A 20,934-nucleotide genomic window follows, 5' to 3' on the forward strand; every position below is an offset into this window, starting at 1 on the left:
ATTAATACTCATACCTTCCTTTGTGTCACTTAGTAAACCTATATCATCTACAAAGGGCAGACCTGTGAGCTGTTCTATGAATCCACCAAAGGTAAAACCTTTGCCATTTTGGGGAGATTGTTTGAAGCCCATGCCATCGGAGTCCATGTCAATATTAAACAACATAATAGTATATTGTTTAAGGTGAGTCACCTTGTTTAAGTCGAGTCACCTTGTTTAAGTCCCATATCTCATTGTTGATGGTTGAGTGGGGTGTTAACACTCACAATCTCTATCAGGTTGAACCACGATAGTCAACAAGTTGACCTTTGCTTAATCCTCCGGTAACTTGGCTCAAAAGCAGTCAAGCTTAAAATAGATGCAATGTGTAAAGTATTTATGCAGCACAGAAACAGTAATAAAATAAAAACACAACACAAATCCCTCACCAATCTAAAGGAAATCTGAATTTTTACAGAATAAATATTTTGTAGTGCTTTAAAGCTAAAATCATCACTTTGGGACATATGGTTGCACTTGACAACAACAAAGTCTAAGTTTAAGGCCAAACGTGAAGGAGCGCAGGTTGGGCCCAGTCAAGTTTTTACCTTCTGACATTGTCACTTTTTTAAGCTCCTAATCAGGCTGACTTTGGGTTTGACAACAAAGGATTGGCTCAGCACGCTGCCTTGGTCAACTTCTGGAAGTCTCCTCAGCAACAAAAAGCTTGGGAGCTTAAAGGGGCTAACCTGAAACTCATGCCGGGTCGTAGTTCAACGTCACTGGCTCAAAATTCACATTTTCCTCCAAACTGCTCTAAATTTCTTGATCTTCTTCCAGGAGGGCTTTTTGGGGTTCTAAGATGTCCACAACACCGATACAAGGTTCAAGAAGCTCTATATTGCTCCGGGGGATGTTGGGACTAAGTCCCCAACAATGCACTTGGCCAAATCTTCTAAAGTTCAGCTGGTTTCTCCTTGCTGGAGATGATGCCTGTGGAGCACTATTAACCGGTTGATTTCAAGGAGTACACTCCTTCACTTTTCAAAGTAAGGCAATGTTCTTAGGGCTGTAGCTCACAAAGTGTGAAGTAGGTGCATTATTTTATATAGCTTTTTGCTTGATGCAGGCCAGAGTTCAGGCAAGGCAGTCATTCTACTTCCTGTACTTTCAGGCAGGGATCTAAGTGGCTGCATATCTGTCCCATATTATCTGGGCTTTTTGGGTGACAATCAGGGGGCACCCCTGGCCACTATTCTGTCTAAAATGTAAATGGAGAAACTCTCTCCTGGGGCACGCAGGTACCAGACACTTACTCAATGCTTAGCATGTACAAGAGAGGAGTGTCTATTATCTACACATGTGATTCGTTGGTGGTAGAATCACAAAAAGTTGAGTGTCTGGTTCTAACTAATGAACTACTATGGATAAATACTAGTCCGACTGTCCTATAGCCCTGCTGCCTTACTTTGTCTAATAAACTTCCCCAATGCAGTACACTACTGTTGGTGGCCTTCATAGTGGGGCCATACATCCTACTAAAGTGAGTCACAAATGTAGAAAAGATGTGAGAGTTTTAATCAAAAAGAATTTTGATAACTTCTCAAAACATGTATCAGAGTGTTGGAGGCACTGGCTAGTCTCAAGTCCTCCAAAGCCTTGAGCACACAACTTTTTCCAAAGACTTGACAATGCTTCATAAAGTCATCCATTTCTCAATGAGAAAGATTTTTGGTGAGGCGGACGTCAGAACATGCACTCGAACAAGCATGATGTAATAATTTTTGATTTTAAAACGTTATTAGACCAATCTTTCTAGATGTTAACAAATCAATGACAGAGTTAGAATTAGTTTGTAAAGTTTCTAAAACACTACAGTCAGCAGACACCTCCTGTTAAAATTGTAACATTTCATTAAAATTATAACTCACTGTTATGTTTGTCAATGTGCCCTTGTTAACCAATTACCGCTTTCTACATCTTCCATGTTTGGCTTTCCTCAACACAAATGAGTAGTTTGGATTCCGCAGAAACCACAGCATTGAGACCGCCCTCCTCGTCACCATTGATGACATCTGCATGCTACCCGAACAGGGGCACACTGTGGCCCTCATCCTTCTAGACCTCTCCGCAGCTTTCAACACCATTTCACATCGCAAACTCGCAGCCAGATTTTATGACGCAGGGATACAAGGGGCCACCCTCGACTGGATCCAATCCTTTCTCTACGGATGAACCCAGAGGATCAGACTTCCTCCCTTTCTCTCTGAACCCACTGATATCAACTGTGGAGTACCCCAAAAATCACCGCTCAGCCTCACACTGTTCAACATCTCGATTGTCAGGCTGCATGGGCTCAGCATTGTATCCTACGCTGCCGACACCCATCTCATCCTCTCACTCACAAAAAATCACAAAGACACCAGACTCTGCTTCCAGGAAGGAATGAAGAGCGTGGTGGCCTGGATGAAAGACAGCTGTTTGAAGCTCAACTCAGAGACGACGGAGGTACTTATCCTCAGACCCTGCACCTCCACCTGGGACAACACCTGGTGGCCATCTGCCCTCGGGAACCTACCCACCCCTACAGACAAAGCACAAAACCTTGGCATTATCATTAACTCCTCCCACTCCATGAACCACCATATCAACACTGTCACCTCCATCAGTTTCAACTGCCTGCCCATCCTCCGCAACACCTTCAAATGGATTCCCCCGACTGCAGAAGGACATCACCCACGTGCTCAGAACCAGCAGACTGGACTACGGAAACACCCTATACGCCAGAATCAACAGAACCCTCTTTCACAAACTCCAAGCAATCAAGAATGCCGCATCCAGACTCATCCTCGGGACACCGCATCATGAACACATGACCCAACACCTACGAGATCTCCATTGGATCCCCGTTGTGAAGAGGGTTTCCTTCAAACTCCTCACCCATGCCTACAAATCCCTCCACAACATCAGACCCAAATACCTCAATGAGAGATAATACGATGTTGAGATGGACTCGAGTGTAACGTCCATACCAAGGGCAACGTGGATGCCTAGAAGGTGGAGCTCAAGGATTTAGAGGCTCTATGATGATGGGGTACTCAGTTTGTACACTGGGCAAAGTTCAAGCCAAGGGGGGTGGAAACCATAATTAACGTTGCAAACGCTTGGAAACAGTTTAGTTATAGACAAAAATACATATCAAATACAATGTAATAGTCTATAACTAAACTGTTTCCAAGCGTTTGCAACGTTATTACCTTAGAGTCATTAAGCTGACTTCTTCACGCACGTATATTCTCCCCTTCTCGTTACACAGATGCATTGGAGTTGCCTAGCAACCCAGGGGCACGTGACTGCGAGCCTATGACGCCCTTGCAATCTGCTGCTGTCATGACGCACCTAGTCAATGCTACGGCGTTGCTAGGTTACCGACGTGCATAACGTCCTCGAGCTCGGCGCCTCCCGCGATTGAGTTCCTGCATGACAGACCAGACGGCGCTCGGCTACTGCAGTGAAGGCTCACTTCGCAAGTGATTCAGGGTAAGCTTGCTCCCATTCGTACTAGAGCGCACCGCGAGTGCTCTCTACCCCACTTTGCCACAAGTAGATGGCATTTTCGCTTAGGCACTGGTGAATCTTGCAATGTCTACGAGCGTTACGCGCAGAGTCACACAGCACTTGATCTATCTGTAATTTCACAGCTCTATCCACCCGCGATAAGCGTCGTTTGTGTGCATGCTGTACTCACTCCATGAAATGTGGGTCTCATCACTCTTTTGCCACCGCAGACTATACAACCACATTGGGTCTGATGGTGCTCCAGTCACTTGATTTGGGATTTAACTCTTAACGGTTGGTTTCACTTATTCTCTAGGCTCCACAATTGGAATGTGGGCCTTGCATGTTTCATTCCACTTAGAACCAATACAGTCACGTGCATGAATTGCCTATGACTGACACCACAATCGATACTGGTATTCATTATGCATACCTTCTCCATAGATTGACCCTCCGGCTTTCCTCCAGGGTGTGACTTCTCCGCCTGTGAGTCCAGTTCCACCTGTGAGTATGAGATACTCACATTAATTAATTTAAGAAAAACCTAGCTCCACACCTCTCTGAAACTTCTTCCCTTGCTTTCTAGGTTACCCCTAACCCACCCCCCCCCCCCCACCTTGTCTTGATAAAGACCCGCCGTGACCACCAATTGGGGCACATCAGGGTCGAAACGTCGACGTACTACTTTGGTCAAGTAACCTCCAGGAACGGGCACAGTAACCATCTGCTTCCTTGGAGCATCAACTCGGAACTCTGACCTCTAAATCAATAAACATCCCTTCTTTCCCCCCATTTTTGTGTACAATATTGTATAAAGTTGTATATAAGTGTCACTGAACATCACTGTACTACTCACTTTTGTTCACCAACAGTCACTTCTCACCTGTTTTTAGCATTTATTGAAACGCATACGGAATGAAGTAATTCCGCTATGTTGTAATTGTGACTTTTAATGCATAAAAGCTGTGAATTTCAGTTGTTTTCAGAGAGGTTTATTGAATTTGATTGAATCTAATTTGTCTATTGTGTCATGAGCTAATATTGCCTTTCTTTGAAGCAATGCATTCTGCTACCCAACAGAACCACTTGTCTTTTTAATCGGGTCTCGATATTGTTAACTCATTTTGTGAGCTCTGTAAGGCAATAAAAACTGAAATCTCCAAACCTGTCTCAGCCCTTAATAATATCAATCCTAGGTGGTTTGATACCTCATGTTCCAAAGCTAACCGGGATCTGAGGGCTGCCCTTTCCGCTGCTCCACGTGACCCGTCTTTGGTAAGGACTCTGAGATCCAGATATAAACATTGTTTAAAAATTAGATCTGAAGAGCTATTAAAAGATCATCGGGACTCGCTTGTCCGCACAGCCGCCTTACGAGATACTGCAAGGTTCTGGAGGGCCGTTAAGAATCTTAGATCATTGGGCTCTAATATCTCTCCTATCAACTGTAACATAACAGGGGATGTGTGGACGGCCCATTTTTCCAAGATTTACGATGCCTCAGCGGCCGGTAACCCAATTGAAACTACCCCAGCTATTAAGCCCTTAAACATCTTGTTGTCGGAGGTGGAGGATGCTATTACTGAAAGCGCTGGGAACAAAGCCCCCGGTCCAGATGGCCTATCTATTGACCAAATTAAATCCGAACCAGATTTTTGGGCTCCCCTGCTATGCAACGTTTTCAACAATTTATCCCTCACCACTTTCCCGGAAACATGGTCTTATAGTACCATTGTCCTAATATTCAAAAAAGGCGACAGACTGGACCCCGGATGCTACCGCCCCATATCTTTAATTGACAATACACTAAAAGTCCTAGGCAGGGTCCTTTTTAACAGAATTAGTACTTGGGCAGAAGAAAACACCATCTTACATCCCTGCCAGCTAGGCTTCAGAAGTAAAGTTGGCACGGTGGAGCAGTGCTTGAATCTAAACCTACTCATGGCCAAATATACGATTGCTAAAAAATCACCCCTATATTTTGTTTTTATGGATTTAAGTTCTGCTTTTGATTTTGTTAACCGTTCCCGCTTATGGTCTGTCCTGCTGAACTATGGTCTAGATGAATCTTTAGTTTATTTTTTGGCACATCTCTATAGTGACCTGAAAGCACGTGTCCATATTAACAATGATGGCGAAATTTCTAACGATATTTTAATCGGCAGGGGGGTCAGACAGGGTTGTGCCTTGGCCCCCCTGCTTTTTATCTTGTACATAAATGATTTGAGTGCTTCCTTGGCTAAAATAACTAATGATGTTCTGCAAGTTAATGGCAAACCTGTCCCTGCACTCCTCTACGCGGATGATGCGGTCCTTATGGGCCGCACACCCAATGCTCTGCGAATTTTAATTCTGGGTTTTGTTAAATATATGGCAGATTTGGGCCTATGTACCAATTTTAACAAATCTTTTATAATGTCTTCCGGCCCTAAAAACTATAAAATAAGCCATATTCAACCAGGGGACAATACCCTAAAAAGCACTTGCACTTTCCCCTATCTGGGGCTGTTATTTTCAAACACTGGCTCCTGGTAACCACATGTCGCTCAGGGAAGGAACAAAATGAGCAAGGCCATAAATTCTCTAACTTCCCTTCGCCAACCCAACCAGGCAGACGTGATCATGTCACTGTTACAAATCTATAGAACACAATGTCTTCCAGTAGGCACCTATGGTGCCGAGGTATGGGGTTATTCTAACTGCACCCAACTACTGACTGAAGAAAATAGATTTTGTCGGAAGATCTTGGGGGGGGGTCATTAGCGCTCCAACTCATATTTGTCATAGGGAATTAAACCTCCATTATATAGAGGACTTTATAAGATCTCGTCCTCCATTATTTTGGATAACAATCTGGTGTAATCCTGCTGCCTCCCTGTCACGTGATATTATTACTGACTGCTTAAACTGTGAGAGGGCTAAATTTATACCTTGGTTTAAGGCTGTGGAAAATAGCTTATCAAGTGCGGGCTAGGTCATCTTTTTACATCACCGCAACTGATTAACCACACGCACAAGAACCTAATAAAAAAGGCCCTTTACGATTGCTACCGTAAGGAGAGGCTAAGGCGTGACTCGGCCAAGCCGACCACAGTTAGATATACTTCCCTCATGGAGCCAAGCGATAAACCATTTGCTCTGCCCCAGGGCTACCTACGCTTAAAGCTTGGCAGGTGGAACAGGAGCTTGTTATTCCGGTTCAGGGATGGAAGTATTATAAATCTACTAAGCTTCCCTTTAGGATTTAATAAAAATTTGGAAAATCTAAGCTGCCCCTGCAACATAGGTGGTAAACAAAGTCTGCTACATTTCATTTTCTTCTGTGGTTTTTACAGAATGCACACTTTGCACTTTCTAATGCCGTACTGTAGGAAAAATGCTCTGATGGATTTTAAACTAGCTTTTAAAGATTTGTTACTGTTGAAAACGGACAAGGTCATTTTTAGAGTTAGCTGCTTTCTTAGAGCAGCTGTACGGTCCCGTGCTTCTATGTTAATTGACTGAAACACTGGTACTATGCATACTTTGTACTTTGCTTATTGCACATTGTAGATTTTGCACTAATGATTGCATTTTGCACATGGAAAAGGGGCCCACATGCATCATTGTGTCTTTTTGCATTTCTTAATTTGCGAAAAATAAGGAATCGCAAATTAAGAAATGCAAAATGATATGCATCAATATTTTCGGTATTCTTGTGGGATTCGGTAAAAATCGCATTTTTTACCGAATCCCAAAGAAATACCGATTTCTTAACTTAATTTTCGCAATTTTCATTGATTCCTATGGGCCAAAAGGCCCATAGGAGTCAATGGAAATTGCGAGTGGCACTTAGAAAATTTCATGGGTGCAGGGGGGGGTCCAAAGGACCCCCCCATGCACCCCTGAAATGTACTTTTCAGCATAAGTTACATACACACATGTCCTAAGGACATGTGTGTGTGTAACTTTACAGTTTAAAAAATGCATTTTTGTGCATATTTAATCAATTTCGCAATTTACCACGAAGTTGAACTTCGTGGTAATTTGCACTTCCAATTTTAAAAAAAGCATATTTTTCTATAATGATGCATAGCATTTAAGAAATCGCACAATTGCGATTTCTTAAATGCTAATGCAATTTTAGAAATCGTAAAAAAGATGCGACTTCTAAAATGGCATGATGCATCCCAACAAGCACTTTTGCATTCGCAAACGGCCGATTTTAAGGAATCGCACCGTCTGCGACTGCAAAAATGCTTGATGCATGTGGGCCAGGATGTATTGCTATGAATTTGTAATCAAATGGAATGGAACGTGTGTTTTTCATTTCTGCTGGATTTTATGTGTACTTTTATGGATGTTTTATAATCCGAATAAAGATCATTTGACTTGACTTGAAATGGCAGAAAGGCTCTCCAAGCTTGTCGGATGCCATTCGGTAATCCGATTCAAACTCATGTTAGACCGACTCTATCATAATGGGCCGGTGATGGAGCAAGGTTTCATACATAAAGAGACTTGCTGAGATTCAATCCTCTCGAAATAATATGTAATCTATTAATCAACTTTTTTTATTACTAATAATTGCACCACACAACATTTCTAGTATCTAGGGAAGCTGCCGAAAACGTGGGAGCTGAACTGCGCATGCGTCTGCCTCACTCATGTGGTGTGACGTGCCTATTCTTTGGTGGGAATTTCTTGCAGCTGCAAACTAGTATTAAAGATGGCCGCTTCATCTTTAACATACTAAAGCACCTGCTCTTGGGCTAGCTAAACCTTGTTCGTCCTGCTTCACTAATAATGCTATAGTTAAAATAAAGTAATTGGGATAGAGTAGAAATAAGTGGTATACAGTGCATTTATGTATTCTAGCATTCTAACGTGTCTTTCTTTGACTTTATTAATAGCTCACATTTGGGCCTGATGGGTGACTTGTAACACCATATTGAAAACTGCACCGTGCACGAGTCAAAGTATCAAGAGTCTTCAAGCCATGACAATGAACTGTAGCCAACTACAGTCTTGCCTGCGATGCGCCTGGGAACCCGACCTCATGAACTCTCCAGAGGAATAGACAATATAATTTGTTATATTTTGTATATCATCTTGCTACAGTAATACTGGGTGGAATTAACTCATGAGAAAGTAAATTATGGTCGGGAATATTCATCAATGTAATGTAAATGATCTCATACTGGTATGCTGTGATGACCTCTTCGCCTTTCTGACCAATCAAATCAAGGGAATATACAAATTCGCAACATTGGGGGGTGGTACATTGCCCTGGAAAATGGTATACCTAAGGAAGGCATAGCTAGTTAGATTATCCGACTTGTCACAGACCTGTCACTGACCCAACGTATGCCGGAGTAGATCGAGAGCAGAGGTGCCAGAAGAATCAGGAATTGCGGAGGGAGAAGAATCGATGACCCAGAAGGGGTCCGAGTGTTAGTCGCAGAGTGAAAAAGGGGTGTGACACTGTCGTTGCACTTAGCTGAGGTCCTGTCCTGATTTGGCACCTGTCCTGTCTCGTTGACACTGGATTTTTCGGGAGCCCTGTCTTTACCCCAGCCCGTGGCCGGGGTTGGTCTTCACACCATTCTAGGTAAATATAATCTGTGTGGTATGTCATTGTACTGTTTCCCTTTCTCACCCTTCCCAGATATCGATGTCTAAAAGAAACCTTTTAATATTCTTACAGATCATTGCTTTAATTATCATTTTCTTACTTGAAAAGTCTTTAACTGCAATTGTATGGACTCTGACTAATAAGACTTTGCATAGAAAAAGTGTTTAAAACGTTCCCGAGTCTGTGGTTATTTTATTAAGGTAAGTGTTATTATCTACCTATTATGCTAACTCCTTTTTATCCCTTTAGGACTTTAAGCACAGGTGACAAGGATTGGTAAGTCAAGGTGTACAGGTAAAGGTCATAAATAAGAAAATTGTGATAGGCAGGAAGGTAAAGCAGGATTACCTGTTCAAAGTGTGTATGTTTTTTTGGGCCCAGGTGAGTATGGTAATTGAGCAGGTAACACCTTGCGCCATAATCTGTAGGAAATTCATTCGAACTGAAGATTAAAATGCCATCAGAATGGCTCCGACTGAGGTTCCATAGTGGGAAATGAGATCTTTATAAACATAAATGTGGCCATACTCCACAAAATAGTTAAATGAGCAAATATATTAGGTACAGCATTTATGTAGCAACAGGCAGAAATGTGCACCAGAAGAATCACTTTATTTATGAACATGACAAAGTATGGAAAGGCTTAATGAAAGTAAGAGGGTATCTTAAAATTCTGACACTTCTGCAAATATCATAAGATGGGTATGGCAGAACAGACGTGCTCATAAACATATGAAAAGCATTTGACTCTGTCAGTCATCATTACATCATGGCCCTGATTATGGGTCATGCGGTGCAGATTTTTCATAGGAGATTCAGGTTTCACAGGTGTGGGAGCAGAGGACACTATTTTTCTGGACAATTAATCCAGGTAGAAAACAGTACTCAAATAAAATATTGAAAACAATATTGTGTGTCATAAAAAGCATGTGTTTCAAATATTGTGGTAGGTTATTATCAAGGTTAAGAATATCTAAATTAGGGAATGTATTAAAAATCGCAATTGAAATATCGAAGTCTAAAAATTTTATATAATGTGGATATTTTAGTAAAATATAGTTTAAAACCTTTTATATTTTCTTTATAATAGCAATTTAACAAAAAATATAATATTTTTGTATAAATTGTTTTGTTTAAATAGGTAACTTTTTTCTTTTTTTTAGTAGTGCAGTGTTCAGTTTTTAGGGGTTGAGGTTGGGGAGCAATTTAAAAACATTTGTATACATGTTTTTATATAGAATGATAGATATTTACACATTTTAGGAGCAGGATGCTGGGTTTACAGGGGATACGGATGGATTGAAAAAAATGATACAATTGGTGTAAATATTTAGATAAATTAACATATGTGTTAAAATTGTTATTAATTAGATGATATCCTTATATGGATTGTTGGTATTTCAGTGGATATGATTGTTAAACTAAATATAAATAACAACATAATATTTAAACTACTGAATATTTAAAAGGATGTTGGTATAAGGGTGGGTAGCCTTTTAAAATTGTAGAGAAACTCAGAATAAGTTATAATCAATAATCAATATTTTATTGAAAATTATTTATTATATAGATATTTTAGGGGTACAGATCATGGGTGGTAAGTTAAAAAAATTTTTTAATACATTTAAAAAATTCATTTGACATTTGCACTACCATATTAGTAATATCGTATAAGAAATATTTGTGTTTAGTTTAAAAAAAAAAATGAATGTTAAAACATATAATATGGGTATCCTTGTAGTAGCAAGCCCCAACCAGGCCTACTAGTGCAAGGGATTCGCCCTTCTCCGCTCAGAGACCTTAGACCAATAGTAAGAAGTGGCACAGAAACTGGAATAGAAGAGACAGAGTTTATTAAACCTCATGAGGTGGAACTACATTCACACAACACCCTTCGGTATAGTATGAGGTAGCACACTGACTGGAAGGAGCTGGGTCCTTAAATACCCACACAGGGGCTCAAAAGAAGGCAGTACAAGTACAAGCTGCTGTTCTTAGGCACATACAAGGTCATACAGAAAATGCACGGTCGACAAGTGGGAGGAGCTAACAGTTAGCTCAAGTTCAAGTTCAAAAGACCTTTATTCGAATTTCATAAAATTCATAAAAGTACCACATGAAAACAATTCATTACATAACACATCAAGATTACATGGTTAAAAATATAATACAGTTTTTGATGAAACTAATTTCAAGGGTTTTCCATCATTTTGCGTACTCGTGTTGTCAGTCTCAAAAAAGTGCCAGTGCGTAGAATGAATTCATCTGAATCCAGGGAAACCATCAATAGGTAAGACTCCCCCAACGAGAGGGGGTCTATGTTTCCTAAAATATGGGGTTAAAAGCCAGTTGATATATTTTAAATAAAATTTACAGAAGAATAGGAAGTGCAAATCATCTTGTGTGCTAACACCATCACAAGGACATGGGTTATAATCTGTGCTATGTTGGTAGCCCAGAGGGAAGGCCAACAGATATTTCACAGAACCCGCTCTTAGGCGAAACAAGAGTGATCTCTCCCAGTTGGTCATAGGTAGGGTAAGATAGTGCAGGAGTGGTTGCCTACATAGATCGTTCCCCATGTATTTTACAACAGTTGATTTTGATGATTCTCTTCCCATTCGTTCAGAATTATAAAGTGCGTACAGTGCATGTTTAACCTCGATTTTATCCTTTGGCTCGATCCTAGTAGGGTCGGAAAAGAGGCTGCCTCTGTCCACTGCGCTCAATGTTTCGACACTCCAGAAAGCCATGGAATCGCCATGCCATGGTCACATTTTAAACAATCCTTTATATTACTTTGTGTAAGAGTGGCTGAGTTATTCCTCCAAATCCTGACCCAGAATAGAGCTGGTCTAGATCTGATAAAATCACATACATATGGGAGGTTTAATTCATCATGGCAGATAAATTCAGAAGATGAGATTGGGGCGCCCAATATTTTCCTGCCAAATCGGCTTTCTTCTCGCAGGATACCTGGGCTTCTTCCCAACCCCAAGACCTATGCTCCATATGTGGCTACAGGTAGGCACTGTAATCTAAAAAAAATTAAAATAGCTCTAGTGGCACCTATTTTCTTTGGGCGCGGCAAGCTCAAGACTGAATTGGTGGCTTTCGAGAACTTGCCCATGGCGTGGGCTAAGTGCCCACTCCATGAGCCGTTCGCAGCGAAAACCAAACCTAAGTATGGGAATGTAGGCACAGATTCAAGTTTATCTGTCCCTATGTGTATTGTATTGAGCTTCCGTTTCCCAGGGCCACAAGACATGATAAAAGATTTTTTTTAAATTTACGCGCAAATGTAATCCCTCCATGTATTGAACAAAGCTATGGACAAGTAGGCGGAGGGCATTTGGCGTGCGGCCCATAAGCACCGCATCGTCAGCGTATAATAACACTGGTAATGGTTGCCCCAGAATTGTTGGTACATCACTAGTCACTTCTTTCAGGCTTCTTGCAAGGCCATTGATATAAATGATGAACAACAGGGGTGCTAAAACGCACCCCTGTCTCGCCCCCCTGCCGATGTTAAAAGCTCCAGAGACTTCTCCACCCATCCCAATCCTGACCTGTGCTTTAAGATCCGTGTGAAGATAGGCCAGGAAATTAACAAGCGCTTCGTCTAGTCCAGAATTCAAAAGGATAGCCCAGAGTTTGGATCTATTCACTAGATCAAAGGCGGATGAAAGATCCATAAATGCAAGGTAAATAGGAGACTATCGAGCAACGCTGTACTTATCGATTATCAATTTTAGATTCACACATTGCTCCACCGTCCCTACCCTGCTCCTAAATCCCATCTGACACGGGTCCAATAGGTCTATGTCTTCAGTCCATTCTAGCACCCTATTATAAATAATTCGCCCCAGAATTTTTAAAGTGTTATCCAGAAGGGAGATCGGATGATAATTAACTGGGTCCGACCTATCACCCTTTTTAAAAATTGGGACAATAGTGCTGGTTGCCCAGGTAATGGGCATAGGCACTGTTGGCAAGCTGTTGAAGACATTAAGAAGGATTGGTGCCCATAGATCCGGGTTATGCTTAAAAATATCGATGGGCAATCCATCGGGGCCTGGTGCCTTGTTTCCAAGGCTCTCTTTTATGGCTATTTTCACCTCGTGGAGATCAAATTGAAGACCGCACGTATGTCCTGGAGTAAAGGTCACCAAGTCCTCGGTTGGTGCGGCAGAAATTTTAGAGAAGTGAGTCTCCCAAACGCTGCTAGTTATGTTACAACTAATTGGTGTTAACTGTTTCCCCATTTCCCGCGTTTTCCTGACCGCAGACCAGAAGGGGCCGCTGCCCCCCAGATTGGCACTGGTGACCAGCGACTCCCGCTGCTCAGTCAGTAGTGCGGACTTTCTTCTAGCTATTTCAGATTTGTAGAATTTCCTGGCTGTCTGAACCGCCATTATACACCTGGGTTTGGTGGTTAGTGCCCTGCGTAATTCCCTATTTGCCAGTAAAACAGGCGGAATCAAACCATCTTGGTTCTCTCCCTTCCTTTGGTAATGGTACTGACAAAAGAGTTTTTATAATAAGACACAATTCACCAAAATCAGCAATTATTCTGTGGTAGTTCCCATCCATGGATAAACAGGAATTAATTAGATGTGGGTGTTTCATTTTTACACTTTTCAAAATTGCCCCACCATCCACCCCCCTCCATTTTAATCGCAAGCCATCAACTGAAGGTGTGATGTCCCTTGCACCTTTTAAATTGGTATAAACCGGGGTGGGGGCTAAGTGCAGAGTTACTACAAGTGGGTTGTGATCTCCAAACGATGTCTCCATCACTGTGGACTTTATAACACAATCTATTAGATGTGGGGACATAAAGATAAAATCAATGGTGGAACTGCAGTCCCTGCCTCTAAACGTAGGGGCATGGGGAGCACTAGGGATGAGACTAGTTTCCATGGCATCGCCAAGATTGAACTCGGTTAGTATATTAACGAGTTCAATACCCCTTCGTTCGGCTTGGTCTAAGCAGTTCCTAACCTTGATCCCTTGATTCTTTAATATTTTTGCGTTGAAGTCACCCCCAACTAAGATCCCTGTCCCATCGTCAGCCTGTAGACTGGTTTCCAGATTATGTAAAGTTTTGGAAAGTGCCTCAAAGTTCTTATTAGGTACACAGTAAGAATCATTATTATAAAAATTGATTAAATAAATCCGGGTCTTTCGCTTGAATTCGAGAATTTGTATATTCGGGTTCCCTCTGGATAGGTCTCTGATGGTACCACCAGCCAGTATCTTAACCCCGATGAATAGACCTCCGACAGGGCGGCCAGAATTTGGTTTCAGTGCGGTCACACTAAAACAATGGTAACCCTCTATATGAGAATTCCCAACAGCCCAGGTCTCTTGAAACATTAAACTGTCTATACCATCCAAAGTCTTTGCCCATTGGGGGTCTGAGAGCCTTGACTCTAACCCTGCCACATTCCAACTAAGGATTGACAAGTCACAGCGGGTGGAGTGACTGGTTAGCTTGTTCCTTGTACTCATCACTACATTCGTATTAGTTTTAGATGATGTGGGGATTATATGGTCATGTATGGCCATAAGTGTGACAGTACAATCAAGCATTACTGTTCCCTGTGTAGCATTGACTTGTAATGATGGTAGATATTCCTCAGTAATATTGATTGAAGCTGAGCGAACACTATTACCTTCCCTGTCATCAGCTAATGTTCCCTGAGTAATACTTGCTTCTACTGGTACTGGATATTCCGCGTTATCATTACTTATATCTTCACATCCATTGATGTTGTCTTCCCTGTTGCCCAGTCAATCCTGCTCGTCTAGACTTGAGAAGGCATATTCAAACCGATTATAGGTCGGAATGTTGTATATAGAGCTTACCTCATTCTGAGGCAAATACCGATTTGGGTTAATCATTGGGTGTGACCTCTCCATATGGTCGTACTGTTTCATTATGGGGGGGTCTGGGTAATGCAATGGATTTGCTAAGGATGATACCTGATGGTACTGTGCAGGTCCCTTCGGGTAAGTAAGCCCTTGATCCTGGTGAAAGAATGGAAACTTAATCCCTGTACCCAAATTTGGGTCCTGATAACACACAACAGAGTTATTCACCATATTAGCATTGGGGGAAATCAGATGTCTATAAAAATAGCCCAATGGGAGCAAAGTAGTATTGAATTCCTGAGGTGAGGGAGGTGGGGCACTAGCCAAAGTTTTTTGGGCCCATTGTGGGGACTTAAAATGTATTATTATGCAGTCCCCCTCAAACTTTTTCCTCAGTGGGCCTACCCATCCTACTCTTTGGGTGTGAATAATCTCCCTTGCTCCTGCCATTGGAAAGTTGCAATTTGCAATTAACCAGTGGAAGGTCCTGTTCTTAAGGGATGTAGAATGTTCCTCTTGATCCTTCCTTAGTTTTGTTACATTAACTAGGACCAGCACATACGCCCCGCATTCAGGCGGTAAGCTGATGCGGGGAGGTATCTGTCTCCCATTAATTGCCATATTTCGATCGGGCTGGGCCCCTAACGCGTTCTGAGCGTTATTATTATTAGTTGGTCTAATTTGGGTCTCCTTGCTTTTATCAACATTTTGCACCTTGCCTTCCTGTGTGGCGTCCTTAATCGTGTTATTAATTGCAGTGGTTTTTGTTAATGGTTGATTGGCAGCTATTCCTTTGCCAGGCACTTGTGGGGTTTTGGGCTTTGTAGTTAAGATTGTGACAGTGGGATTCTTAGCTTTAGTGCATGTAGATTTAGAATAGCTCGGTTTGAGTCCCACAGTTACAGCAGAACCCTAACTGGCGATATTTGTAATGGGAGAACTCAATTCAGCTAGTTTTTCAATTCGGGTAAGTCTAGATTCTATCGGGGACAAATAGATGCTAAGTAGTTCGCCCATTCTTTCCAGAAGTTGGTCATAAGCTGCAAGATTATCCCCTTTAGCCGTCGGGATCCAATGTGACTCCTCACTTTCTATGTCTAACGGTGCATTTGTCTCATCTACATTTGGGTTTGGATTGGTATCCTTCCTATGCTTTCGCTTAGGCATGCTATGCTTTATTACCTTAGGCTTGCTCAACTGTCTTGTGTGTGTTTTATGTTTCCGTATAGCACCCTCCCGCCTACCCCTTAATTGCCTTGTGCTAGCTTCGACTACCTCATCTGGTGTGTGCTTGATGAGCAGTTCTGGGGTCCTTTCTAGTTCCATGCTAGACTCTAGATCCGAATCTATCAAGGGATTAGATGCTGATAAGTTGACCTCATTCGGTATGCTGTGAATTTCGGCGTGGACATCAATTATAGGACCAGTATTGATGTTTCTAGCCTGAACTGGAGTTCTATCTGATGCAATAAGTCCAAGGGATGAGCGTTTTGCTAGGGCTAGGTCTTGTGAAACCCTGCGCTCCAAGAGTGTAATTTCCTGGTTTATAGCATCATTGGCCCTAGTTATGAAGTTATCTATTGGGCCTATCAGTGGAGCCCCACGTGCTGCCGTTTTACTTCTACTACCTCTGGTAGTCATAATATTAGATAAGAAGTATATATTTTGTCACAGCCTAGCTTGTGCACAAAATCTACGGGGTGAGGATGCAGGGAAGCAGCAAATAAGGTGCTAAGGGGTGGGATTGGATCGATCAACACCCGACACACTTCTACTATACAGTTCAATTCCCAGCAGAGGCGTTATAATAGTCTTAATCCCTCCCGCTGCTGAATAGAGGTAGTAACAGTTAAACAGATAAATGCCTCGTAATACAACTGCGGTTAACAAATGCAAAAAATAAAAGAACAACCCGGTGCAAAATCAGGCTCTACAAGTGCAATACAGTAAGTATAGCTCACGCATTAGTAGCATTCAGTTTTATATGAGGAGATGCAAAGAGCCATGCAGTAAAGTTCACTTGGGAGGGAGCGATGTTCATAGGTCCTCATAAGGCCCAAAAATTCCCTCAAATGATGAATTAGAGGGTATAACTGCCCAACAAAGAACCCAAATACACTGCTCAGTCAGTTTGTAGCTATGATGACGTTCCTTATGACAGTTAACAAAGTCAATGTTAGGGGGGTCTCCTTGACCGGACTCCTTGACCTCTGAGGGCCTCAGAGGGCCCGCCCTTTGCCCGGGCTTAGCCCCAGGCGCTCGCCCGCGCATCCCGCTCCGCGGTAGAAACAAGTGAGTTATAAGAGCATGTGATGGAGGCGGGGCTAGCAGGGGGCGCAGGCCGGGTCACTCAGGCCACGCAGGGACTCCTGGGTCAGTGAGTCCCTGCAGCGCTCAACCCCTGCAGCAGCTGTTCTTCTCCATGCCACAACCGGGGGTCCTTACGGGAATCCAAACGCCGCGAAGCGGCACACACAAAGCGGGTGTAGCAAGGCACTGAGGAAGAGGGAAACTCCAACACCCTCCAACAAAATCACGGCGTTCACAGGTAGGCAACCCTTTTCGGCCCTTGCAATGTGCTGTACATTATGGACGAAATACCATATTTAATATACATATCCCTATTAGGCGTCCCCTCCGGGAGGGCAGGTTGTGCTTCATCAATTCTCAAATTGGTACCACTACAAAAGCATCACATCTTACGAAGTGTGCTGGAAACAGGCATGCTGAAAATAGTGCAAAATATGCAGTATTATAAAAAAGTAGCACTTAAAGTACTCTTCGTACGTTGCGCCGTTCAAATATTCTTAGGAGCAGAGAAAAAACTCCTCATTACCTGCCTATATGTGTTGCAACACATATATAATTTTCATAATCATAGGACTAACTCAATATTTGGCCAATACATATCAAAAATGCCACAGTAAGTGTTTTCTAAAACTACCTTACCAATCCAAGGCATCAATCTTAGAACAAGTGCCGCAAAACTGCTCTTACCAATCAAATGGTGTCCAGGTTCATACTGCCAAGTTCACAAATCGACCAAACGGTCACTGCACGGCGAATCAACAGAAGAGATCTCAGTCGAGGACCGACGCCACCTGGATGGTTAGATCAGAAAGAAAGGGAAAACGCAGTGGATGCCAAGACTCAGGTCTCCTCCGGCAGTGATCACGTCCAAAGCGAGATTCCAACCCTTCGTATCGACCAGTCTTTCAGGCATCCGAGTCGCCGATGAGACCCACGTTGGACGCGCCAATTTGTAGTAGCAAGCCCCAGCCAGGCCTACTAGTGCAAGGGATTCGCCCTTTTCTGCTCAGAGTCCTTAGACCAATAGTAAGAAGTTGGCACAGAAACTGGAATAGAAAAGACAGAGTTTATTAAACCTCATGAGGTGGAACTACATTCACACAACACCCTTCAGTATAGTATGAGGTAGCAGACTGACTGGAAGGAGCTGGGTCCTTTTATACCCACACAGGGTCTCAAAAGCAGGCGGTACAAGTGCAAGCTGCTGTTCTTAGGCACATACAAGGTCATACAGAAAATGCACGGTTGCACAGCTAACAGTTAGCTAGTTGAAATAAAAACACATTCTGACAGTTACATGCTAGGGACAGCTGCATGCTCAACTGAGCATGCATGGAGTGGCAGAAGCTAAATATAATCTGTCTCCACTGGTGCAACGCCTCAAGTCTAGGTAGCCTGACCTTTGACCAATCCAAGAAAAAAAAAGGTGTTTTTTTCCCTGGGCCCCTCCCCCAAACGAAAACACATTGACCTGAAGCCTAAGTGTATTCTGAGTCATAAAAAGTTTATTAGATGAAAAAATATTGTACGGGCACTTTTTTGCACAAAAAGTCACTTTTTGGCACTTTTTTGAGAGAAATAAAATAGTTCGCAGATTTTTTTTAAATCGACCGAATTAAAAAAAAAATGCTCTTGTTGGATGGCTTTGGACATAAGGCCGCATAAACAAAAGGAATTTTTCAAATATCTGTTTTTCTCACTTTTTTATTGCTGTTTGAAATTTCTGACTTGACTTTTTGCATCATTGGTGATGCATGTGTTTAACATTGAGCTTGGGAAAATTGAAAAAAAATAGACTTTGGGGATTGTTTACTAGGGCAAGTGATACATCAAATTAAGACTCATATTAAACTGAACCTCAAGCTGAAAAAAAAACCAAAATAGCATTTACGATCACTTTTTATAAGCGACTTTAACAATTGTTTTTTTAGCTATATTAAAAAACAAGGTAACGCCGTAAATTTTAGAAAAGAGATTTTTTCAAAGTAAAACATAGGTGTGACCTGCCTTCACATTAGGCTTCATAAACAAAAGAAAAAACATCTCTATGTGTTATATTCACTTTTTAATGACACATTTTCGTTTTAGGCACAAGCAAAAAGCAGCATTGGTGATGCATGTGTTTTTCAATGGGGTTTTTTAAAGTCTACCAAAATACGGTTTACCAATACATTTTCATTATTTTCTCTTTGGTATCTCATTATGCACATGTTAATAAACAGGTTCATGCATTATTAGCTAAATAGCATAAAAACACACTGAATTATTAACAATAATCTTTGAGATTTGGGTGACCAGATGGCCGGAAATCGAAAATCGCCTCGTATGGATTCAACTTCCATTTCGTGCACTTTCTATGTGGGCCACATGCATAAGAATTGGTACAATAATGCATACGAATCTTAGCTAGAATCTGCAATTGAAATTAAGTCTTTAACTTATATGCTTCAAGAATTATAGGGCACATTCTGCTATGTATAATATCCTATCCATTTCAATGGGACGACCAGATGGCCGCAAATTGAAAATCGCGTCGTATGGATTCATATTGCGTTGTATGTACCTTACCTGTAAGCCACATGCATTTAAAATGACACAATGTAGTAGGGTATGCTATAGAATGTGTTGCAGTTGGAAATCAAGCTCTATCTAGTATGGATCATGACTGATGACACAATATACGTGACTCATTTTGCAAAAAATGGAGGCAAATTTTATAAAACATGCGTTTAATCACTGAATGATTCTCACCACTTCTAAGCATGGCACAGGCATGACAATGACCACAGGGCAGTGGCATGATGGTAACTGTATGCTGCACTCAGAATTATGGATCCAGATTGTATGGTTTTAGAATTATGGGCCACAACGTAAGGCATATTTTTTCACACATGTGACGTTATTGAAAAACATCATACATTCAACTTCACATTTTGTAGCCAAAAGCATAAAGTGTTCTTCAACACACATGAAAGTGAAAAATAAAAACTTTTCCTGAAGATTACACTTGATTTGTACCTTGTCCCTATAAGCCACAAATATGAGAGTTACCACTATAAAGTGTAGATGTCTTAGCTACATACTGTGATTGAAATTAGGTCAGTACCTCATATGGTTCAAGATTTATAGTGCACAACATACTATGTAATATATCCTATCCATTTCAATGGGTGACCAGATGGCCGCAAATTAAAAATCGCCTCGTATGGATTCAAATTGCTTTGTATGCACCTTGTGTGTGAGCCACATGCATATAAAATGGCACACTGTAGTAGGCTATGTTATAGAATGTGTTGCAGTTGGAAATCAAGCTCTATCTAATATGGATCTTGACTGATGACATAACATACGTGACACATTTTGCAAAAGCTGGAGGAATTCCAATTATGGATCCAGATTGTATGGTTTTAGAAGTATGGGACAAAATGTAAGGCATACTTTTTCGTACATGCGACGGTATTAAAAAACGTCATACATTCAACCTCAAATTTTGACAACTTTACAATACGCCACACACATAATAATTCACATGGGTAAGATGCACATCACTAGGAACAAAGTGCTGTTTAAATTATGTCTCTATAATGTACAGACTA

General features: G+C 41.7%; 1 protein-coding gene across 1 annotated transcript in view; it reads right to left on the reverse strand.

The window, feature by feature from the left end:
• Positions 1–20,934, reverse strand: part of LOC144805761 (uncharacterized) — a 53,865-nt gene that overhangs the window by 3,162 nt on the left and 29,769 nt on the right. The window contains exon 2 of the mRNA XM_078672250.1: positions 3,971–4,039. Coding sequence (XP_078528376.1) covers positions 3,971–4,039 — 69 coding nt within the window. The remainder of the gene's footprint in view (positions 1–3,970; positions 4,040–20,934) is intronic.

This window comes from Lissotriton helveticus (assembly GCF_964261635.1).
Source record: "Lissotriton helveticus chromosome 1_1 unlocalized genomic scaffold, aLisHel1.1 SUPER_1_unloc_23, whole genome shotgun sequence".
In the NCBI taxonomy this organism is placed as follows: Eukaryota; Metazoa; Chordata; class Amphibia; order Caudata; family Salamandridae; genus Lissotriton; species Lissotriton helveticus.